The sequence below is a fragment of the Scyliorhinus torazame genome, chromosome 1, assembly GCF_047496885.1.
Source record: "Scyliorhinus torazame isolate Kashiwa2021f chromosome 1, sScyTor2.1, whole genome shotgun sequence".
In the NCBI taxonomy this organism is placed as follows: domain Eukaryota; kingdom Metazoa; phylum Chordata; class Chondrichthyes; order Carcharhiniformes; family Scyliorhinidae; genus Scyliorhinus; species Scyliorhinus torazame.
Genome location: NC_092707.1, coordinates 57,887,341 through 57,912,087, shown reverse-complemented (window position 1 = coordinate 57,912,087; position 24,747 = coordinate 57,887,341). Strand labels below are relative to the sequence as shown.

At 46.1% G+C, this 24,747-nt stretch overlaps 1 protein-coding gene across 1 annotated transcript; it reads right to left on the bottom strand.

The window, feature by feature from the left end:
* Nucleotides 1-601: 601 nt before the first annotated feature.
* Nucleotides 602-24,693, bottom strand: LOC140408285 (C-signal-like). The gene is made up of 6 exons (XM_072495274.1): nt 24,349-24,693; nt 21,653-21,704; nt 19,396-19,583; nt 18,409-18,549; nt 1,595-1,705; nt 602-933 (listed from the first exon to the last, which is right to left on the bottom strand). Exons 1-6 carry the CDS (start codon nt 24,481-24,483, stop codon nt 820-822), a joined length of 741 nt encoding a protein of 246 aa, XP_072351375.1. The 5' UTR covers nt 24,484-24,693; the 3' UTR covers nt 602-819.
* Nucleotides 24,694-24,747: the final 54 nt, after the last annotated feature.

The window sequence follows — 24,747 nt, the reverse complement described above, 5'->3', positions numbered from 1 at the left end:
GTGCAGGTTAGGTGGATTGGCCACGCTAAATTGGCCCTTAATTGGAAAAAAAAAATAATTGGGTACTCTAAATTTATTTTTTAAAAACTATTTCTCCAGACAGCTGTCACAAATGTTCCTCCACCCAAAATGCACGCAACACAAAACTTCACTGATTCGGTCTATATTGATCAACATTTCACCCATAATTCCAAATAATGACCAGTGTGTATCTATGTAATTACTGAATGGTTAACAACATTTTCCTCTATTAAAGTTAAATAGATGCAACAGTATTTAATATCTACATTTCATTACTATTCTTAATTATAAAGTTCATGAAATTAATAAATCGCATTTTTGAGTTGACACCCCCATGTCAAATGAAACCTTCTGTTGCAGTTCATTGACCCACTGTCTCCCCGCAGTGGGCACCCAATTCCACCCCTCAGTGCTGGGTTTGTTATCAGCAGTTATGTCCCTCCTATTACCTGTGCTTGTAGTCGCCCCAGTTCCCTGATAACTCAAACATGTGCCACAAGTTGTGAGCAATGCAATGGGAGATCCATCAGTATCGAATTACATCGAGAAAAAAATTAAAAAGTAAATATGCACAAATCAGTTAAAATAAACAATTTGGAATCATTTTATTAAGCCATCATTTTGTATCGAATCGTTAAAAAAAAGGTAGAATTGGGTGTACCTCAAGAACACTAAATTTTCAAAATCATTTTAGTATTGCTTAAAATCAGTGACAATCTTGCATCCGAAGTCATGTTGTGCCACTTTTTCATTTTGTGAAGAGTAACGTTGATATATGAATGCTGAGCAAGTTAGTCTTCACCAAGGTAAACGCTGACCTCTCCAGTCCAGAAATGATCCACTATCTTTGTCTGAAAGTGTCGACAGTACTTTGAGAATTCCACGAACACTTTCTTCCTTAGTTAGTGGTGCCTTGTGAAAGTGGACACAAATTGAATGTTAGTTTGGTCTAAAACACAAAGTATAAGTTTCCCAGTCTATAGTCCACTTTACTAAGGGTAAATAGCTCTGAATCAACCCCAAATCAGTGTGAAGTTGCCAGATCCTGGGAAAACTTGGATGAAAATGAACAGAGTGACTCCCCCCATCATGTGGCATCACTGGAACAGCCTGAAGATAAAGACACATTGCACAGTAACAAAGTGATTTTTACCTAAAACCATGAAGTAATACTCAAATAGACAGGGAAATGAAGGAGTCTCATGGATTTTCCTTCACCTTGAAGCTACTTCTGTGAAATAAAATAAGCTTCACCATTACTCAATCACTCATAATACTGCAATGCAACCCAAATAGGGGAAAGGGCAAAATCGGCACCATCGGAAAAATATACCAACAAAAATCAGAGTTTATTCTTGGCAACCAACAGTAGAATAAAGGTTGACGGAAGTGAGAGGAAAAGCATTATAAAATAGACTAACCAATTAATATTGAAGAAAATTAATTATCCAAGAGCAAAACAGTTAAAGTATATAATATAGGGTGTACTACTTAGTCAGAATATAACACATCTATCCTAGTCCTCTAGTTATAATGGTTATAATCTTAGACTGGACCTCAGTATTTTTCTTACCTTTTCACCACCCATCTCTGTTTTAACCCAGCCAGGGTGCACTGAAGTACAAAGGATTCCATGGAGTTTCAACTCATCTGCCAAGCACTTGGTTACCATATTCAATGCAGCCTGGTTAAAAACCAATATCATCATGAAATACGATCAATAATAGCCATTTGAAGATCAGAGAACATAAACAGGGACTATACTGCAATGTTTTAGAGCCATTAACTCATTGGCCCGGATTTTGCTGTGGTAATAAGAACCAAAAAGTTTGCGTTTGCCATCATTATTCCACTGAAATTGACAGCAACCTCAGGGGTCTGGACACACTACTGCAGAAGTTGTTGTAACTCAGTTTGTATTCATCCATAGGGTGCTCTGTCATGGTTTCCACTGCAATCATGAATTGACAAAAACTTCCACCCCAATACTTAGTCTCATTGTAAAAACCCTTGAAGAAGTTGCACCTTCATAGATCATAGAATCCCTACAGTGCAGAAGGATGCCATTCGGCCCATCGGTTTGCACGACCCAATTCTACCCAGGTCCACTCCCCTGTCCAACCAAAACCCAAACCTTTTTTTTAAATTTAGAGTACCCAATTTTCCAATTAAGGGGCAATTTAGCATGGCCAATCCACCTACCCTACACATCTTTGGGTGTGGGGGCGAAACCCACGCAAACACGGGAAGAATGTGCAAACTCCACACGGACAGTGACCCAGAGCCGGGATCGAACCTGGGACCTGTGCTACCCACTGTGCCACCCATCCCCAAACCTGCACATCTCTGGACACTAAGGGATAATTTAGCATGGTCAATCCACCTAACCCGCACATCTTTGGACTGTGGAGGAAACTGGAGCACCCGGAGGAAACCCATGCAGGCACAGGGAGAACATGCAAACTCCACACAGGCAGTCACCCAAGGCTGGAATCAAACCCAGGTCTCTGGCACTGTGAGGCAGCAGTGCTAATCACTGTGCCACCATGCCACCCTTGTAGAATGAGATATAACTGGGCTTTTAAACAGCATGCTAACTTCATAATTACTGCAAAATAATCTTACTAGCCCTGAAAAGCTAACTTGTATAATGTCAAATTTCAACGGTGATAAAAAAAAATCATATTTTGTAAATTTAAAGTCTCATCTTTATTTTAGCTTCTATCTTGATACAATGATACATCTACTTCAGTACCGGAAATTTTAAATTAAAATGAAGGTTTTGAGGGCAGCACGGTGACGCAGTGGTTAGCACTGCTGCCTCACGGCGCCGAGGTTCCAGGTTCAATCCCGGCTCTGGGTCACCGTCCGTGTGGAGTTTGCACATTCTCCCCATGTTTGCGTGGGTTTCGCCCCCACAGCCCAAAATGTGCAGGGTAGGTGGATTGGCCACACTAAAATTGCCCCTTAATAGGAAAAAATTAATTGGGTACTCTAAATTTATTTTAAAAAGGTTTTAACTTCTTTAAAAAGTGCTTTTAACTTCCTGGTTTGCTGTGTGCAAATAATCCAATTTGATTGGTTGTATAGTAACTTGCTGACATCTCTGCTGCTGTATGTGCCAACATTGTCTGGATTGGGGGGGGGGGGGGAAGGGAAAATTCCAACCATAGCAATCGCTATGTCATTGCTGGCAGCATTCTTCACAATCAGCAGCCATGCCCTTCCATTGACCGCTAAATTTCAGTCACTGTATCTAATGCAGGAACATGTAAAGATTAATGCTACTGCCCTGCAACACTTATTCTTCCTCTGCTTCAAATATTCACTTTCTCCTTTGCATTTTTCAATGGTATCTGCCTATAATCCTGTCGTCAAGCAAAGCTCTGGACTTCCAAACTGTGGGCTGAGAGATTTTGGACTGATTTGATAGCTGCGAGGCCTCTTTAAATCCTCACTTTGTTTCTAACGGTGAGCGTAACCGAACGGACAGATCTTTGACACTTGATTCCTGGTGCTAAAAAAAAGCTAAGAAAAGGTAGCTATTTGTTTTTTTTAAAACCTGCGAGTTTAAACACTTCCCACCCTCCCCAATCAGCTACTGAAGGTCACCACCCACCTACTGAACAACACCATAGGTTCAGCGAAGTCTGGGGTATTCAAATGGGGTCAGACCAAACATTTGGGAAGCTCTGCTCTAACATCTTTCTCTTAAGAAAATTCTTCCAACAACTTCTCTTCTTACTCGAATAGCAACTTTAAAAAAAACTGATTACCCCTTACCAACAACATCCCAACGAAGGGAATATTCTTTCTCCATTCACTGGGAAAATTAATTTAAAAAAAGATCTTGAATAAAATAAGTCTGAGTATTTCAAGTCTACATAGTTTCTAATCTCTGTCATTATTCTGGTGAATAATGCTGTGCTACCTGTACTTTTGATATCAGTTCGGTCATCGCATAACCAAAATTACGAACAGTGTTTGAAATTGGATCTAACCATTGCCTTGTACACATTTATCATTACTCACATTTGGCTTATGCTCTCCATGTTCTTAATTAGAAAACCCAAAACGCTACAGGCCTTTATGGTTTTACCTACCTAATTTCAATTATTACAGTAATCTCACAATGGTTCCAGAAAACAGTTCCCAAAGCAGTTCGCTATAATACTGAATCATCTCCTGGACTGGAGCTCAATTCCAACCCAAACTGATGAGATGAAAGTCTCTTTTGAAGGGTTCGGTAAAATGAGTTTGGGCAGCTAATGCCCCGCTTAGCAGACAGAGGAGTTACAGCAGATCAAGAATTGCTAATTATCAATTTCACTCAAGGAGACATTGGATGCTACTGTGTAGAATGGAAACGATACCACACTGATGAAGCTGGTGGTCCTCTTCTGAGGGCAGGGCTGAGGCATTTTGTTGGGAATAGTAGTAGATTGTTTGGTGTGGTGTATCCCATCTGGCAGCAATTGATGCTGAGAATGGCTGACGGAAATACAATTTTAATCCTGATAAGTACAATGAACCACAACCCAGAGGAGATGTGATAGAACATAGAACATACAGTGCAGAAGGAGGCCATTCGGCCCATCGAGTCTGCACTGACCCACTTAAGCCCTCACTTCCACCCTATCCCCGTAACCCAATAACTCCTCCTAACCTTTTTGGACACAAAGGGAAATTTAGTATGGCCAATCCACCTAACCTGCACGTCTTTGGACTGTGGGAGGAAACCGGAGCACCCGGAGGAAACCCACGCAGACACAGGGAGAACGTGCAGACTCCGCACAGACAGTGCCCCAGCGGGGAATCAAACCTAGGACCCTGTGAAGCCACAGTGCTAGCCACTTGTGCTACCGTGCTGCTATCCTAGGCTGTATCCTAGGCTGCTGTGCGAGACAAGGAAGGAGATTGCAGGGGCTCCAACACTCCAATTTTCAAATCCGCCCCAGCCACAGGAGAGGTGCCAGAGAACTGGAGGACAGCTAATATGGCACCGTTATTCAAGAAGGGAAGTAGGGGAAAAACAGGTAATTACAGGTCAGTGAGTCCGACATCAGTAGTAGGGAAATTATTGGAAAAAATTCTGAGGGACAGAATTCATTTCCACTTGGAGAGGCAAGAATTAGTCAAGGATAATCAGCAAGGCTTTGTCAGGGGGAGATTATGTCCAGCAAAGTTGATTGAATTTTGAGAGGTGATTAGTTGTGTAGATGAGGGCAGTGCAGTTGACGTAGTCTACGTGGACTTCAGTAAGGCTTTTGACAAGGTCGCGCATGGGAGACTGATTAAGAAGGTAAGATCCATGGGATCCAGGGCAATTTAGCAAATTTGATCCAAAATTGGGTTAGTGGCAGGAGGCAGGTGTTGGTCGCAGGTTGTTTTTGTGACTGGTAGTCTGTGTCCAGTGTGCAGTTCTGGTTGCCACAGTATAGAAAAGATTGAATTGCACCAGCAAGGGTGCAGAGGAGATTCCCCAGGATGTTCACAGAATACTACAGTGCAGAAAAGGCCTTTGGTCCGCTTGAACTCTGCACTGAAAGGTCCTGACCTGCCCATCTAATCCCACTTGCCAGCACTTGGCCCATCGCCTTGAATGTTATAGGGTGCGATTCTCCGAGCCCCGCGCCGGAGAATCGCCGCAACCGTGCCATGCCGCCCCGACGCCGGTGCACGATTCTCCGAAGTGTGGAGAATCGGCGCCATTTGCGCCGGCGCGTTTGGCGCGACGCCGGTCGCGGGCCACTGTCAGGCCGCCGATTCTCCGGCCTGGATGGGCTGAGTGGCCGCGCAGAAACAGCAGAGTCCCGCCGGTGCCGTTCACACCTGGTCGCTGCCGGCGGGAACTCTGCGCGAAGGGTCGGGGGGCGGCCTGTGGGGCGGGAAGAAGCGCTCCTTCACCGGGGGGTGGGGGCCTCCGATGGGGTCTGGCCCGCGATCGGGGCTCACCGATCGGCGGGCCGGCCTCTCCCCCGGGCCTACTTTGTTCCACTTCCGGCTTCAGAACCCCTGCGCCATGTTGCATCGGGGCCGGAGCGTTGAAGAAGTCCCCCTCGCATGCGCGGGTTGGTGCAGCTAAATTGTGCATGCGCGGGTTGGTGCAGCTAAATTGTGCATGCGCGGGTTGGTGCGGCTAAATTGTGCATGCGCGGGTTGGTGCGGCTAAATTGTGCATGCGCGGGTTGGTGCAGCTAAATTGTGCATGCGCGGGTTGGTGCAGCTAAATTGTGCATGCGCGGGTTGGTGCGGCTAAATTGTGCATGCGCGGGTTGGTGCGGCTAAATTGTGCATGCGCGGGTTGGTGCGGCTAAATTGTGCATGCGCGGGTTGGTGCAGCTAAATTGTGCATGCGCGGGTTGGTGCGGCTAAATTGTGCATGCGCGGGTTGGTGCGGCTAAATTGTGCATGCGCGGGTTGGTGCAGCTAAATTGTGCATGCGCGGGTTGGTGCAGCTAAATTGTGCATGCGCGGGTTGGTGCGGCTAAATTGTGCATGCGCGGGTTGGTGCGGCGCCCATTTGGCGCCAGGGAGGGAGGCTGGAGCGGTGTGAACCGCTCCAGCGCCGTGCTGGCCCCCTGTGGGGGACAGAATCGGTCGTCCCCGTGCCCGATTCGCGCCGTCGTGAAACGTGACGGCGTTCACGACGACGCGAACACTTGGTCTCAATTTTGGAGAATCATCTCCATGGTGTGCCAAGTATTCATCCAGGTACTTTTTAAAGTATGTGAGGCATCCGGCCTCTACCATCCTCCCAGGCAATGCATTCCAGACCGTCATCACTCTCTGGGTAAAATGGTTTTCCTCAAATCCCCCCCCAAACCTCCCACCCCTCAATTTGAACTTGTGTCCCCTCGTAACTGACCCTTCAACTGAGGGGAACAGCTGCTCCCTATCCACCCAGTCCATGCCCCTCATAATCTTATACACCTCAATACAGGTCACTCCTCAGTCTTCTCTGCTCCTGAGAAAACAACTCGTGCCTGTTCAACCTCTCTTGATAACTTAAATTGTTCCATCCTAGGCAACATTCTGGTGAATCTTCTCTGCACCCCCTCCAGTGCAATTACATCCTTTCTATGATATGGCGTCCAGAACTGCACACTCCAGCTATGGCCTCACCAAAGTTCTAAACAGCTCCATCATGACCTCCCTGCTTTTGTAATCTATGCCTCAATTGATAAAAGTGAGTATCCCATATGCCTTTTTCACCACCCTATTAACCTGCCCTTCTGCCTTCAGAGATCTATGGACAAACATGCCAAAGTCCCTTTGTTCTTCGGAATTTCCCAGTGTCAGATCTTTCCATAAGACCATAAGACATAGGAGCAGAATTAGGCCACACGGCTCATCGAGTCTGTTCCGCCATTCAATCATGGCTGATATTTTCTCATCCCCATTCTCCTGCCTTCTCCCCATAACCCCTGATCCTCTTATTAATCAAGAGCCGATCTATCTCTGTCTTAAAGACACTCAGTGAATTGCAGTGAACAGCCTTCTGCGGCAGAGTTCCACAGATTCACCACCCTCTGGCTGAAGAAATTCCTCCTCATCTCTGTTTTAAAGGATTGTCCCTTTAGTCTGAGATGGTGCCCTCTGGTTCTAGTTTTTCCTACAAGTGGAAACATCCTCTCTACGTCCACTCTATCCAGGCCTCGCAGTATCGTGTACGTTTTAATAAGATCCCCTCTCATCCTTCTAAACTCCAACGAGTACAGACCCAGAGTCCTCAAACGTTCCTCATATGACAAGTTCTTCATTCCAGGGATCAATCTTGTGAACCTCCTCTGGACCTTTTCCAAGGCCAGCACATTCTTCCTTAGATACGGGGCCCAAAACTGCTCACAATACTCCAAATTGGGTCTGACCAGAGCCTTATTCAGCTTCAGAAGTACATCTCTAGTCTTGTATTCTAGCCCTTTTGACATGAATGCTAACATTGCATTTGCCTTCTTAACTGCCGACTGAACTTGCACATTAACCTTGAAAGAATCGTGAACAAGGATTCCCAAGTCCCTTTGTGCTTCTGCTTTCTGAAGCATTTCCCCATTTAGAAAATAGTCTATGCCTAAATTCCTCGTTTCAAAGTGCATAATCTCACACTTTTCCACATTGTATTTAATTTGCCACTTCATTGCCCAATCCCCTACATTGTCCAAGTCCTTCTTCAGCCCTCTTGCTTCCTCAATACTACCTGTCCCTCTACAGATCTTTGTATCATCTGCAAACTTAGCAACAGTGCCTTCAGTACCTTCTTCCAGATCATTAATGTATATTGTAAAAAGTTGTGGTCCCAGCACAGACCCCTGAGGCTCACCACTAGTCACCGGCTGCCATCCTGAAAAAGACCCCTTTATCCCCACTCTCTGCCTTCTGCCAGTCAGCCAATCCTCTATCCATACCAGGATCTTACCCTGAACACCATGAGCTCTTAACTTATTTAACAGTCTCCTATGCGGCACCTTGTCAAAGGCCTTCTGGAAATCTAAATAAATCACATCCACTGGTTCTCCTTTGTCTAACTTGCTTGTTACCTCCTCAAAGAACTCTAACAGATTTGTCAGACATGACCTCCCTTTGACAAAACCGTGCTGACTGAGTCCTATTTCATCATGCACTTCCATGTTTGGCACAGGGGCTGTTTAGCACAGGGCTAAATTGCTGGCTTTGAAAGCAGACCAAGGCAGGCCAGCAGCATGGTTCGATTCCCGTAACAGCCTCCCCGAACAGGCGCCGGAATGTGGCGACTAGGGGCTTGTCACAGTAACTTCATTTGAAGCCTACTTGTGACAATAAGCGATTTTCATTTCATTCATGTACTTCGCGATCTCATCTTTAATAACAGACTCTAAAATCTTACCAATGACCGAAGTCAGGCTAACCGGCCTATAATTTCCCGTCTCCTGCCTCCCTCCCTTCTTTAACAGTGGTGTTACATTAGCCATCTTCCAGTCCTCTGGGACCCTTCCTGCCTGCAATGATTCCTGAAAGATCATCACTAATGCCTCCACAATTTCCTCAGCTATCTCTTTTAGGACCTTGGGGTGTAATCCATCCGGTCCAGGTGACTTATCCATCTTCAGACCTTTTAGTTCCCCCAGAACCTTCTCCTTAGTAATGGTCACTGCACTCACCTCAGTCCCCTGGTTCTCCTGGAGCTCTTGGCATCCCACTGGTGTCTTCCACTGTGAAGACTGATGCAAAGTAACTATTCAGTTTGTCTGCCATTTCTTTGCTTCCTATTATTACTTCTCCAGCCACATTTTCTTGTGGTCCAATGTCTATTTTTGCCTCTCTCTTACCTTTTATATATTGAAAAAAATCTCTTCCTATCTTCCTTTATATTACTAGCTAGCTTGCACTCATACTTAATCTTCTCCCCCCTTATTGCTTTTTTGGTTGTCCTCTGCTTTCTTTTAAAGGCTTCCCAATCCTCTGGCTTCCCACTAATTCTCGCCACTTTGTATGCTTTTTCATTAGCCTTTATGCTGTCCTTGACATCCCTCGTCAGGCATGGATGCCTCGTCTTCCCCTTAGCATGTTTCCTCCTCCTTGGGATGAATTTCTGTTGTGCCTCCCTAATAACCCCCAAAAACTCCTGCCATTGCTGTTCCACTGTGTTCCGTGCTAGTCTCCTTTTCCAATCAACTCTGGCCAGCTCCTCCCTCATGTCTTTGTAGTTACCCTTATTTAATTGTAATACCGTTACATCTGATTGCAGCTTCTCCCTCTCAAACCGCAGGGTAAATTCTATCATATTGTGGTCACTGCTCCCCAAGGGTTCCTTCACCTTAAGTTCCCTAATCAAGTCTGCCTCATTACACATCACCAAATCCAGAATTGCCCGTTCCCTAGTAGGCTCTGTCATAAGCTGCTCCAAAAAACCATCTCTTAGACATTCCACAAATTTCATTTCTTGGGAGCCACTACCAACCTGATTTTCCCAGTCCACCTGCATATTGAAGTCCCCCATGATTATTGTAATATTGCCTTTTTTTTTACATGCCTTTTCTATCTCCTGATTTATTTTCCGCCCCACATCCTGACTACTGCTAGGGGGCCTGTACATAACTCCCTTCAGGGTCTTTTTACCTTTGCGATTCCTCAACTCTACCCACAGAGATTCTATGCCTTCTGATCCTATATCGCTCCTTACTATCGATTTAACTTCATTCCTTACTAACAAAGCAACCCCGTGTCCTTTGCTCATCTGCCTGGCCTTTCGATAGGACACATATCCTTGTATATTTAGATCCCAGCACTGATCCCCTGGCAGACATGTCTCCGCGATGCCCACAACATCGTACCGGCCAATTTCAATGTGCGCAACAAGCTCATTTACCTTGTTCCGTATACTGCGCGCATTTAGGTACAACACCCTCAATCCTGCATTGGCCACCTCCCTTTTCACACTCTCCTCAGTCTCTGTACCTGTACTGTGGCACTTTTTGATTTTTGACTATGGCTTCTTTGCCTTACACTTTCCCCCTTATTGCTTTTTGTTTCTGGCCCCATTTTACTTCCCTCTGACTCCTGTATCGGTTCCCATCCCCCTGCCACATTAGTTTAATCATAATATACTTCCATATACCTCCTTGTTAAATCACTCCTTCCAAAGTGTATCACCTCACACTTCCATCTGCCACTTATCCACCTATTTGAACATCCTGTCTATATCTTACTGTAAACCAAGACACTTAACCTCACTGTTAACCACCCGGCCAATCTTTACTGATCCTACCCCCACATAGTCATTTATGTCATTTACATAAATGACAAACAATAGGGGGCCCAGCACAGATCCCTGTGGTATGCCATTGGACACTGGCTTCCAGACACTAAAGCTGCCATCTATCTCACACTCCATGTCCTATCACTAAGATAATTATGAATCCACCGAATCATGTGCACTTGCCTTCTTAATAAGTCTCCCATGTGGGACCTTGTCAAAGTTTTGCTGAAATTCATGTAAACTACATCAACTGCACTACCGTCTAGCTGCACTGCACCCTGCACTACGTGCTCAAAAAATGCAATCAAATTTGTTAGGCATGACCTCTCTCTGACAAAGCCATGCTGACTATCCCTGATCACAGTAAGAAGTCTTAGAACACCAGGTTAAAGTCCAACAGGTTTGTTTCGATGTCACTAGCTTTCGGAGCGCTGCTCCTTCCTCAGGTGAATGAAGAGGTATGTTCTCTCAGGACGCGCGACAACGCAGAATTGCCGAGCAGAAGCTTATAGCCAAGTTCCGCACACATGAGTGCGGCCTCAACCGGGACCTGGGATTCATGTTGCATTACATTCCTCTTGCCATTGATATACTTTTCGAATATCTTGGGACTTTACCAGCCAGAGCTTTCTCATATCCCCTTTTTGTTCTTCTAACTGATTTCTTAAGTTCCAACCTGCACTTTCTGTACTCCACTAATGCCTCTGCAGACTTGTCCCCCTCATACTTGTTAAAAGGCTCTCTTTTCCTTCTCATCGTATCCTGAATGTTTCTGGTCATCCATGGTTCTGTGGGCTTGTTACACCTTCCTCTAACCCTAGAGGGAACTTGTTGGGCCTGTACACTCCCCATTTCATCCTTGAATGCCCCCACTGCTCTTCTGTAGGTTTCCCCACAAGTAACTCTTTCCAGTCTATCATGGCCAGATCCTGCCTTATTTTAAAATCTATTCGCCCCCATCCCCAAAACCCTTTTTTGCAACTTGTCTATTTATTTGTCCATAACAAATTTAAATTAAACCACATTGTGGTCACTATGTTGCCCGGGCTGGAGCATTTCAGCTATGAAGAGAGGCTGGCTGGCTGAGGTGGTTTTCCTTAGAGCAAAGAAGGCTGAGGGGGAAACCTGATTGAGGCAAACAAACCCAGAGGGATATAGGTAGGGTAGATAGGAAGAATCTTTTCCCCTTAGTAGAGGGGTCAATAACCCGGGGGGCATAGTTTTACGGTGAGGAGCAGGAGATTTAGAGAGGATTTAAGGAAAAGCTTTTTCATCCAGAGGGTGGTGGGAATCTGCAACTCACTGCCTGAAGGGTGGTAGAGGCAGGAACACCCACAACATTTCAGAAGCATTGAGATGAGCAGTTAAAATTCCATAGCATACAAGGCTACGGACCAAGTGCTGGGAAATGGGATTGGAATAGTTAGGTGCTTGGTAGCCGGCGCAGACACAATGGGCGGAGAATCCCTTTTGACCCCAAAATCGGGGGCGCCGCTGTTTTCGGATGCTCCACCCCCTCCAAAAAGGCATTATCGGGGAGTACGACGCACGCCATTGGGACGGCCTCAGGAGGTCAGCTGAAGGCCCTCACCCGATGCTCCGCCCCCGATGGCGCGGGACACGTGTGCTCGGAGGGGGCAAGGGGGGGGGGCTCTATCTGGCAGGATGGGTCCACACGCGGCCGGCGGCATGTTGTACACGCGACCACTGCAGGTCATTGCCCTGCACGTGTGGCCACGGACCCGGCAATTCTCTGGCCGTTTATGTCGGGAACGCCAGGAGTTTTACTTGGCTTTGATTTGATTTATTGTCACATGTACCGAAGTACAGTGAAAAGTATTTTTCTGCGGCCGAGGGAACGTACACAGTATGTACATAGTAGACAAAAGAATAATCAACAGAGAACATTGACAAATGGTACATCAACAGTGATTGGTTACAGTGCGGAACAAGGGGCCAAACAAAGCAAATACATGAGCAAGAGCAGCATAGGGCGTCGTGAATAGTATTCTTACAGGGAACAGATCAGTCAGAGGGGGAGTCGTTGAGGAGTCTTGTAGCTGTGGGGAAGAAGCTGTTCCTATGTCTGGATGTGCAGGTCTTCAGACTTCTGTACCTTCTGCCTGATGGAAGGGTCTGGAAGTAGACAATGCCGGGGTGGGAGGGGTCTCTGATAATGCTGTCTGCCTTCCTGAGGCAGCGAGGGGTGTATACAGAATCAATGTGGGGGTGGCAAGCTTGTGCGATGCATTGGGCTGAGTTCACCACACTCTGCAGTTTCTTGCGATCTTGGACCGAGCAGTTGCCATATCAGGCTGTGATGCAGCCGGATAGGATGCTCTCTAATGCACAACTGTAGAAGTTTGTGAGTCGATGCAGACATGCCAAATTTCTTTAGCTTCCGTAGGAAGTAGAGACATTGTTGGGCTTTCTTGACTGTTGCATCAACGTGAGTGGACCAGGACAGGCTGTTGCTGATCCCCAGGAACTTAAAGCCATCGACCATCTCCACTTCGGAGCCATTGATGCAGATGGGAGTGTGTGCTGTGCTACGCTTCCTGAAGTTGATGATCAGTTCCTTGGTCTTTCCGACGTTTAGAAAGAGGTTGATTTTGGTATACCATGCAACCAAGTGATTTATCTCCCTCCCATAGTCTGATTTGTCATTGTTTGAGATACGGCCCACCAGTCGTACCATCCACAAACTTATAGATTGAGTTGGAGTGAAATCTTGCCACACAGTCATGTGTGTATAGGGAGTACAGTAGAGGACTGAGCACACATCCTTGCGGGGCTCTGGTGTTGAGGACTATTGTGGAGGAGGTGTTGTTGCCTATCCTGACAGATTGCGGTCTGTTGGTGAGGAAGTCAAATATCCAGCTGCACAGGGAGGGGTCAAGTCCAAGATTGCAGAGTTTGGTCATTAGTCTTGTCGGGATAATGGTGTTGAAGGCGGAGCTGTAGTCTACGAACAGCAGACTTAGGTTGGTGTCCTTGCTATCGAGGTGTTCGAGTGTTGATTGCCGAGCCAGGGAGATAGCACCTGCTGTGGACTGGTTGCGGTCATAGGCAAACAGCAGTGGATCGAGACTGTCTGGGAGGCTGGCAGTGATCCTTCTCATGACTAGCCACTTGAAGCATTTCATGATAACAGACGTCAGGGCCACCGGTCGGTAGTCATTGAGGCAGACTACCTTTTTCTTCTTTGGTACTGGTATTATGGAGGTCTTACAAAGAACAAAGAAAAGTACGGCTCAGGAACAGGCACTTCGGCCCTCCAAGCCCGTGCACATCCTATTCATGTATTTGTCAAGATGCCCCTTAAATGTCACTATCATCCCTGCTTCCACCACCTCCTCCGGTAGCGAGTTCCAGGCACCCACTACCCTCTGTGTAAAAAACTTGCCTTGTACATCTCATCTAAACTTTGCCCCTCGCGCCTTAAACCTATGCCCCCTAGTAATTGACCTATCTACCCTGGGGAAAAGCCTCTGACTATCCACTCTGTCTATGCCCCTCATAATTTTGTAGACCTCTATCAGGTCGCCCCCTCACCCTCTGTCGTTCCAGTGAGAACAAACACAGAGTTTATTCAACCGTTCCTCCATACCAGGCAACATCCTGGTAAATCTCTTCTGCACCCTCTCTAAAGCCTCCACATCCTTCTGGTAGTGTGGCGACCAGAACTGAACACTATACTCCAAGTGTGGCCTAACTAAGGTTCTATACAGCTGCAACATGACTTGCCAATTCTTATACTCAATGCCCCGGCCAATGAAGGCAAGCATGCCGTATGCCTTCTTGACTACCTTCTCCACCTGTGTTGCCCCTTTCAGTGACCTGTGGACCTTACACCTAGATCTCTCTGACTTTCAATACTCTTGAGGGTTCTACCATTCACTGTATATTCCCTACCTGCATTAGACCTTCCAAAATGCATTACCTCACAGTTGTCCGGATTAAACTCCATCGTCATCTCTCCGCCCAAGTCTCCAATCTAAATCCTGCTGTATCCTCTGACAGTCCTCATCGCTATCCGCAATTCCACCAACCTTTGTGTCATCTGCAAACTTACTAATCAGACCAGTTACATTTTCCTCCAAATCATTTATATATACTACAAACAGCAAAGGTCCCAGCACTGATCCCTGTGGAACACCACTAGTCACAGCCCTCCAATTAGAAAAGCACCCGTCTATTGCTACTCTCTGCCTTCTATGACCTAGCCAGTTCTGTATCCACCTTGCCAGCTCACCCCTAATCCCGTGTGACTTCATCTTTTGTACCAATCTACGATGAGAGACCTTGTCAAAGGCCTTATTGAAGTTCATATAGACAACATCCACTGCCCTACCTGCATCAATCATCTTTGTGACATCTTTGAAAAACTCTATCAAGTCAGTGAGACACGACCTCCCCTTCACAAAACCATGCTGCCTCTCACTAATACGTCCATTTGCTTCCAAATGGCAGTAGGTCCTGTCTCGAAGAATTCTCTCCGGTAATTTCCCTACCACTGAAGTAAGGCTCACCGGCCTGTAGTTCCCTGGATTATCCTTGCTACCCTTCTTAAACAAAGGAACAACATTGGCTCTTCTCCAGTCCTCTGGGACATCACCTGAAGACAGTGAGGATCCAAAGATTTCTGTCAAGGACTCAGCAATTTCCTCTCTAGCTTCCTTCAGTATTCTGGGGTAGACCCCATCAGGCCCTGGGGACTTATCTACCTTAAGATTTTTTTAAACGCCCAACACCTCATCTTTTTGGATCTCAATGTGACCCAGGCTACCTACACACCCTTTTCCAGACTCAACATCCACCAATTCCTTCTCTTTGGTGAATACTGATGCAAAGTATTCATTTAGTACCTCGCCCATTTCCTCTGGCTCCACACATAGATTCCCTTGCCTATCCTTCAGTGGGCCAACGCTTTCCCTGGCTACCCTCTTGCTTTTTATGTACGTGTAAAAAGCCTTGGGATTTATCTTAACCCTATTTGCCAATGACTTTTCGTGACCCCCTTCTAGCCCTCCTTACTCCTTGCTTAAGTTCCTTCCTACTTTCCTTATATTCCACACAGGCTTCGTCTGTTCCCAGCCCTCTAGCCCTGACAAATGCCTCCTTTTTCTTTTTGACAAGGCCCACAGTATCTCTCGTTATCCAAGGTTCCCGAAATTTGCCGTATTTATCCTTCTTCCGCACAGGAACATGCCTGTCGTGAATTCCTTTCAACTGACATTTGAAAGCCTCCCACATGTCAGATGTTCATTTGCCCTCAAACATCCGCCCCCAATCGAGGTTCTTTAATCCTCACCTAATATTGTTATAATTAGCCTTTCCCCAATTTAGCACATTCACCTTAGGACCACTCTTATCCTTGTCCACCAGCACTTTAAAGCTTACTGAGTTGTGGTCACTCCTCCCGAAATGCTCCCCTACTGAAACTTCTACCACCTGGCCAGGCTCATTCCCCAATACCAGGTCCAGTACAGCCCCTTCCCTAGTTGGACTGTCTACATATTGGTTTAAGAAGCCCTCCTGGATGTTCCTTACAAACTCTGCCCGTCTAAGCCCCTAGCACTAAGCGAGTCCCAGTCAATATTGGGGAAGTTGAAGTCTCCCATCACAACGACCCTGTTGTTTTTATTTGTTTCCAAAATCTGTCTACCTATCTGCTCCTCTATCTCCCGCTGTCTGTTGGGAGGCCTGTAGTAAACCCCCAACATTGTGACTGCACCCTTCTTAGTCCTGATCTCTACCCATATAGCCTCGCTGCCCTCGGAGGTGTCAACCCGTAGTACAGCTGTGATATTCTCCCGAACCAGTAGCGCAACTCCGCCACCCCTTTTACATCCCCCCCTATCCCGCCTGAAACATCTAAATCCTGGAAGGTTTAGCTGCCAATCTTCTTGAAGGCGGTGGGGACCTCAGAGAGCGGAGGAGTGAGGTGGTGAAGATATCTGCGAACACACTCGCCACCTGGTCTGCACAGGCACGGAGTGCTCGCCCATGGACTCCATCGGGGCCCGTCCTTTCCACGGATTCACTTTCAAGAAGGCAGTTCTTACCTCTGAGGCTGTAATAGTGGGTATGGGTGTGTCCAGGGCTGTTGGCACTGATGCATTAGCTGACTGCTCAAAGCGGGCATAGAACTTGTTCAGATTATCGGGTAGGGATGCTCCAGCCCCAGACATTCTGTCTGGCCTTGCATTATAGCCTGTGATCTTGTGTAGGCCCTGCCATAGTCGTCGTTGGTCAGTGTCGTTGGTGTGGGACTCTAGTTTGATGCAGTATTGTCTTTTTGCATCCCTGATGGCTTTCCGTACGTCGTACCTGGATTTCTTATCCGCAGTGCGGCTGCTAGCACCTTACCAGGCGGAGCATCGGTGTGGGGACGCTGCTGACTTTTTCATCGTAAAACTAGACACTTCCTCCGGACATAGCCTCAAAATCGGAGAATCCAGCCCCACATATCTCTTTTGTTGTATTTTTTCTTCTGCTCTCTATTTTTGTTTCATAGCATTAATGCAAATTTCGACCACACATATATAGAAAAGGGTGTAAATTATTTATAGCCTCAGTTATGAGTAATAACTGTATAGCTGAACTGTACAATGATTTCACGGGCGAAGTTCTCCCGAAACGGCGCGATGTCCACCGACTGGCGCCCAAAACGGCGCCAATCAGAGGGGCATCGCGCCGCCCCAAAGGTGCGGAATGCTCCGCATCTTTGGGGGCCGAGCCCCAACATTGAGGGGCGAGGCCGGCGCCGGAGGAATTTCCGCCCCGCCAGCTGGCGGAAACGGCCTTTGTTGCCCCGCCAGCTGGCGCGGAAATGACATCTCGGGGCGGCGCATGCGCGGGAGCGTCAGCGGCCGCTGACAGTTTCCCACGCATGCGCAGTGGAGGGAGTCTCTTCTGCCTCCGCCATGGTGGAGACCGTGGCGGAGGCGGAAGGGAAAGAGTGCCCCCACGGCACAGGCCCGCCCGCGGATCAGTGGGCCCCGATCGCGGGCCAAGCCACCATGGGGGCACCCCCCGGGGCCAGATCGCCCCGCGCCCCCCCCCCCCCCCGGACCCCAGAGCCCGCCTTGTCCCGCCGGTAAGGTAGGTGATTTAATTTATGCCGGCGGGACAGGCAATTTATCGGCGGGACTTTGGCCCATCTGGGCCGGAGAATCGAGCGGGGGGGCTGGCAACCGGCGCGGCCCGATTCCCGCCCCTGCCGAATCTCTGGTGCCGGAGACTTCGGCAACCAGCGGGGGCGGGATTCATGCCAGCCCCCGCCGATTCTCCGACCCGGCGGGGGGTCGGAGAATGTCGCCCCTCATATCTGCCATAAATGAAAAATGTCAATAAAAACATTTCTTTAAAACTGTGACTCACTACCCAGCACTTCTCCCCGCACAAGAAATGTTTTGTGGAGGCTTGGAAGAGGAGTAAGCACAACTAATAGCACAGAAATTTATTTGCACAAGAAGTACCTTTTATACCTGTTCAATCATTTTTATTCTCTGTGGGGTCTCACCCAAACAACTCAAAAATGTGCAGGCTAGGTGGATTAGCCGTGCTAAATTGTCCCTTAATTGGAAAAAAAGAATTGGGTACTCTAAATTTATTTAAAAAAAAGAAAGAATTTTGAGTATACTGACCTTGCTGACCCGGTATGCATATGTTGTCCCACTTTTATTGTCAAACAGCTCCATGGAGGCCAAGATGGAGGATATGTTGATAACTATTGCTTTAAATTTATCATTCAGCTGAGCTGCTCGCTGTAAAGCTGGCAACAAAGCCTGCAAAATAATAACAAAAAGAATAATAATCTTTTATTGTCATAAGTAGGCTTACGTTGCAATGACGTTACTGTGAAAAGCCCCAAGTCGCCACATTCCTGTTCGTGTACACTGAGGGAGAATTCAGAATGTGCAATTCACCTAACAAGCACGCCTTTCGGGACTTGTGAGAGTGTCATGTGAGAGTACCTTTTAAGAAATGGGAGTTTATCGAATAGTTGTAGTGGGCGTACCTTTAAGAAATGGGTGTTTATTAGAGTTGCAGTGATGTCAGGGAGTGGGTGGAGCTGGGTGCAGTTTGCTACAGGGTGTGGTTAGTTTTGTTTTGAGAGCTGGATAACTGCAGGCAAAGCAAGGAGCTGCATAAGGATCTCTCTCTGCAAACTAAAAACTGTCTCCAAATCAATTGGGCGATTTCAAAGTGCTGACTGCTCTCAATAGTGAATTTAAACCTGATCTCTGTGTTAAAAAGGGTCTTTTGTCTTCCGGATGTGGTTTGGGAATTTATTAAGGATTATCTATCGAGTACTGTATTCTTTGGGGATTTATTGGTGTTGATAGTTGTTAAGATGTTTACTGTAGGTTTATAGAGTGTTAACTGGTTTCATATTTTAAAATAATTTTAAAATACTGTAAAGTTCTGTTGCACCATGCCTGTAGAGTGGACCGTGTGCTCCCCCTACCACAATCTATTAAAAGTTGTGGGTCAGGTGAACTCCATGATACACTTTGGGGTTCTCTAAACCCTGGCCAATAACAGGAGGAAACCAGGATCAATGGCACAATAAATACATTAAAATCAATCATAATTTCAAACTTACAACGAATACAAGAAAGGGATGCTACCTTGGTTACCATCATCGGTCCAACAGCATTGGTTCTGTAGCTCTTCATCATTGTTTCAGGAGTAACTTCGTTGAGGTCTCCACCAAAGTTCACTCCAGCATTATTTATTAGCAGATTTAGACCATTGTTTCCCAATATCTTCTCAATCTGATCAGCACACTCTTGAATGCTGCCAAAGTCATCAACATCTTTAAATTACATAATAAAGGGTTTTAGTTCCATGTTAATACTGCATTGTTTCCATTTCAAAGCAACTCACCACATTACAATACAAAAGAGACAGCCACACGTTACTGCCAACACTGATGCTGCTCTGCAAATTGAAGGTTTGGGAAATACATCTAAGTTAGAAGTGGAATTGCGCTGAAGGTATTAATGCCTTGCGTAGATGTCACCTGCAGCTTCTCCGTCAAGTAGCCATTATTAAAAAGCAAGCCTCTAAACGAGTGTTCCAAGTGACAATTTGAAAGTACAATTTGAAAATAAACTAACAGGCAAGTAAAAACTGACTGTAAAAGCTTCTATAGGTATGTAAAGACAAAAAGATTGATACAAACTAATGTAGGCCCCTTAAGGTCAGAAACGGGTGAAATTTATAACAGGGAACAAAGAAATGGCTGAGGAACTAAATTTGTACTTTGCTTATGTCTTCACAAAGGAAGACATGATAATCTACCGGAAGTTCTGAGAAACACAAGTTTTTGGTGAGGAGCTGAAGGAAATTAATATTGGTAAATAAATGGCTTTGGCCTTCAACACCATAATCCCAGCCAAGCTCATATCAAAACTCCAAAACCTAGCACTTAGCTCCTCTCTCTGCAACTGGATTCTCGACTTCCTGACCCATAGACCACAAATCAGTAAGGATAAACAACACCGACTCCACGATAGTCCTCAATACTGGGGCCGAGGTATGCGTACTCAACCTCCTACTGTACTCCCTATACACATTAGTGTGGCAAGATTTGGCTCCAACTCCATCTACATGTTTGCTGATTTGATGACACGACTGTATGGAGTCGAATCTCAAACAACGATGAGTCAGAGTACAGGAGAGAGCTAGAGAACCTAGTGGCGTGGTGTAATGACAACAATCTCTCCCTCAAAGTGAGCAAAACTAAGCTGGCATGGGGACCAGGAAGGGAAGTTGTGGGTCAGTTGTTTAGTGGGAATAGAGTCGAGGAAGGTCACATGGATAAGCTGAGCTCAAAGAGAGAATGAGGAGAGGAACTAGAGAACAATGCATGTTTTAAGGTAGCTTTGCCAGGTCTTCTTGATGATATGGATAGTTCACCCAAGGGTCCCTGTACTCATCCCAAAATAACAGGGGCTAGGTGCTAACTTAACTGCCTGCATCCAAAAACCCAACTTTATAAATTCCGCTATCAATACTTTTAATACATTCAATAAATACATATACTGATCAGATTGGATTGGATTGGATTTGTTTATTGTCACGTGTACTGAGGTACAGTGAAAAGTATTTTTCTGCGAGCAGCTCAACAGATCATTAAGTACATGAGAAGAAAAGGGAATAAAAGAAAATACATAATAGGGCAACACAACATATACAATGTAACTACATAAGCACTGGCATCGGATGAAGCATACAGGGTGCAGTGTTAATGAAATCAGTCCATAAGAGGGTCATTTAGGAGTCTGGTGACAGTGGGGAAGAAGCTGTTTTTGAGTCTGTTCGTGCGTGTTCTCAGACTTCTGTAAGTCCTGCCCGATGGAAGAAGTTGGAAGAGTGAGTAAGCCAGGTGGGAGGGATCTTTGATTATACTGCCCGTTTTCCCCAGGCAGCGGGAGGTGTAGATGGAGTCAATGGATGGGAGGCAGGTTCGTGTGATGGACTGAGCGGTGTTCACGACTCTCTGAAGTTTCTTGCGGTACTGGGCCGAGCAGTTGCCATACCAGGCTGTGATGCAGCCTGATAGGATGCATTTCAATTAAATATTTACACTAACGGTGTTAATAAGCTCAATTTATAGACTGCTTTCTGATATAGGCCTTCCAAATGTAAGATGGAGCCCTTAGCAAAAGAAATTCAGAGTATGAAAATTTACAGTACATTCTTTTTTTTGAAAAACATTTTATTAAGGCATTTGTAATTTTTTAACAACAATTTTGAATGCAAACATAACACAGTAAATAACACCCCCAACCAACAACTATACCCAGCCAACATGGCTTACACACAGTTCCCCTACAGTACATTTTTAACTAAAATTACTACAGTATCACTAGCACTTACCCAACTTCTGTACATTTATGTTTGAGTAACTCTTTGCCAGGTTCACAAGATCCTATGGAAAACAGACATGGATTTCATACAATATATCTTCTGTTACTTCAGAAACACATAACGCAAGAACATAGGAAGTTTGCTCCGCCATTCAATAAGATGATGGATCGGACTGTGGCCTTAACGTCACTTTCCTGCCTGCCCATAACCATTGACTCCCTGACTAATCTGTTTTACATGATCAATGAGTAACTTTTTGAGAACTGCAAAACACTTTAGTATCTGGCAAATTCAAATTCTCTCTCAAAGAAAGGGTGCAGAAGACAAAGTTAGGAAAGATTTCCATTAGTGAAAAGATGTTTGCAGAACAAAGTTTAATACATGCTGATATTAAAGCAAAATACTGCAGAAGTTGGAAATCTGAAATAAAAACAGAAAATGCTGAAAAAACTCAGCAGGTCTGGCAGCATCTTTGAAGACAGAAACAGAGTTAATGCTTCAAGTCCATATGACTCTTCTTCAAATACATGCTTGCACAGTGGTAGGGTGGCACAGTAGCACAGCGGTTAGCACTGTTGTGTCACCGCGCCAGGGACCCAGGTTTGATTCCCGGCTTGGGTCACTGTCTGTGTGGATTCTGCACCTTCTCCCTGTGTCTGCATGGGTTTTCTCCGGGTGCTCCGGTATCCTCCCAGAAGTCCCGAAAGACGTGCTTGTTAGGTGAATTGGACATTCTGAATTCTCCCTCGGTGTACCCGAACAGGCGCCAGAGTGTGGTCTCTAGAGGATTTTCACAGTAACTTCATTGCAGTGGTAATGTAAGCCTACTTGTGACACTAATAAAGATTATTATTACGTTCTGTAGAGATCCTGTGGATTTGAAACTGGCTTAGTAATAGGACACAGAGGGTGGAGGCTTTTTGAGTAACTGGGGAGGTCGACGTATATAAAAATGGTATAGAAGAGAACATGGGAGGAATGAAAGTAAGTCTGTAGACGACACCAAGATTGGTAGGGTGGTTATCAGTGAAGAAGTGGGTCATAAATTACAAGAAGATATAGATGGGTTGATCAGATGGGCAGAGCAGTGGCAGATGGTATTTAACCCTGATAAGTGTGAGGTGATGCACTTTGGAAGAAGCAACAGGACAAGGGAGTATGCAATGAATGGCAGGACACTAGGAAGCTCAGAGGAATGGAATACTTGTTCACAGATCCCGAAGGTGGCAGAGCAGGTGATTAGGAAGGCATATGGGACACTTGCCTTTATCAGTCTTGGCATAGAATATAAGAGTAAGGAGGTTATGTTGGAGCTGTACAGAATGTTGGTTAGGCTACAGCTGGAGTACTGTGTGCAGTTCTGGTCACCTCACTGGAGAAAGGAGCTGATTGCACTGGAGGGGGTACGGAGGAGTTTCACCAGGATATTGCTTGGGATAGAGCATCTGACCTATAAGGAGAGACTGGATAGGCTTGGATTGTTTTCTTAACACCAGAGAAGGCCGAGGGGAAAATGATTGAGGTGTATAAGATTATATGGGGTTTGAACAGGTTAAATAGGAAGCAGTTGTTTCCCTTGGTTGAGGGGTAGGAGATTCCGAGGGGATTTGAGAAAAAATAATTCACTCAGAGGATGGTGAGAATCTGGAATGCACTGCCTGGGAAGATAGTGGAGGCCGGAAATATCACAACCTTTGAAAAGCACTTGGATGAGCACTTGAAACACCATCACGTTCAAAGATATGGGGCAAGTGCTGGTAAATGGGATTAATAGAATCATAGAATTTACAGAAGGAGGCCATTCGGCCCATCATTTCTGCACCAGTCCTTAGAAAGCACCTAATTAAGCCCACGCTTCCACCCTATCCCTGTAAACCAAGTAATCCGACCTAACCTTTTGGAAACTAAGGAGCAATTTAGCATGGCCAATCCACCTAACCTGCACATCTTTGGACTGTGGGAGGAAACTGGAGCATCCGGAGGAAACCCACGCACACACAGGGCGAATGCATAAACTCCACACAGTCACCCAAGTCGGAATTGAACTGGGGTCCTTGAAGGTGTGGGGCAGCAGTGCTAACCACTGTGCCACCCCATCAGTAGTTATTGTCAATGCAGACACGATGGACCTTTTCTGCACTCTATGACTCTATGGAGGTTGTACTCACTCTAGATGGGATTTCGTCAAGGATCTGGTCAATATTCCACTAGGCTTTGAAGTAGATGGAAAGAGGATCTGCCTTCGTTGGCATTTCCTTGCACCATTCCCAGAGACAGACAACCAGAGCCAATACTGCACACTTATTGGACAATCTTGGAACAGATGCACAAGTGTGGGAAGATAAACTCCCCGAACAAGCGATTGGCCTTTTTTGGTGAAAGATTGATTAGGTAGTAAGGGGCAGAAATTCGATCACATGGCGGTGGGGGATGATTTTCCGGCTCCTCGGCTATTTCATTCCCAGCCACAGTGTGACTGAAAGGTTCAGCCTGAAACGTGTCGGGACATTAATTACAACTCGAAGATTGCACCAGAGCCAATATTTTTCGTGATTACTTGTCTTTTTCAGTGAACCAAAAACACGTTTTTAAACCACCTTCTCGCGGCGAAAGAATAAAATAAAAGCCAGAGTAAATGCTTAATTGTAGAATGGGGGGGGGGGGGGTTATTCGTTGGTCTTCCGTTTGAAATTGAAACCACTCACCTGGGCGCCTGGGCTCTCGGGCTGTCTGCAGCAGGCAAACAGGTTGTGGGGCGGCGGCTCAGCCTGCGCCAACAGGCGGACCAGCTCCAGGCCCAGGCCGCGGTTCGAGCCCGTCACCAGCACCGACCTCAGCATTCCTGGCCGCGGTGTCCTTCACGCCCGGCTTTCACTGGCAAACCGGTCCGTCAGCCCCAACTCCTGGTTTCGCGCCCAGAGGCTTATCGACTAAAACCTGTTCCACTGACTCCACAATGCAAATATGCAGCCCCATTAGGCCCGGTCCTATTCATTTCATCTATAGCCCTGGCATTTATTCAAATATTCCCTTTCGAAAGCTACAAGTGTTAAAGGCGGGACCTGTAAGGAAGGGAGACGGCTTTTGCACTATGTTTGTAGTTT

Bases quoted from the DNA above. Each gene is read 5' to 3' on its own strand.
- LOC140408285 (XM_072495274.1), bottom strand. From the start codon at position 24,483: ATGCTGAGGTCGGTGCTGGTGACGGGCTCGAACCGCGGCCTGGGCCTG. The intron at 21,705-24,348 runs GTGAGTGGTTTC...TGTTTTCCATAG, and splicing joins CCGAGAGCCCAGGCGCCCAG to GATCTTGTGAACCTGGCAAA. The intron at 18,550-19,395 runs GTAGCATCCCTT...ATTATTTTGCAG, and splicing joins GACCGATGATGGTAACCAAG to GCTTTGTTGCCAGCTTTACA.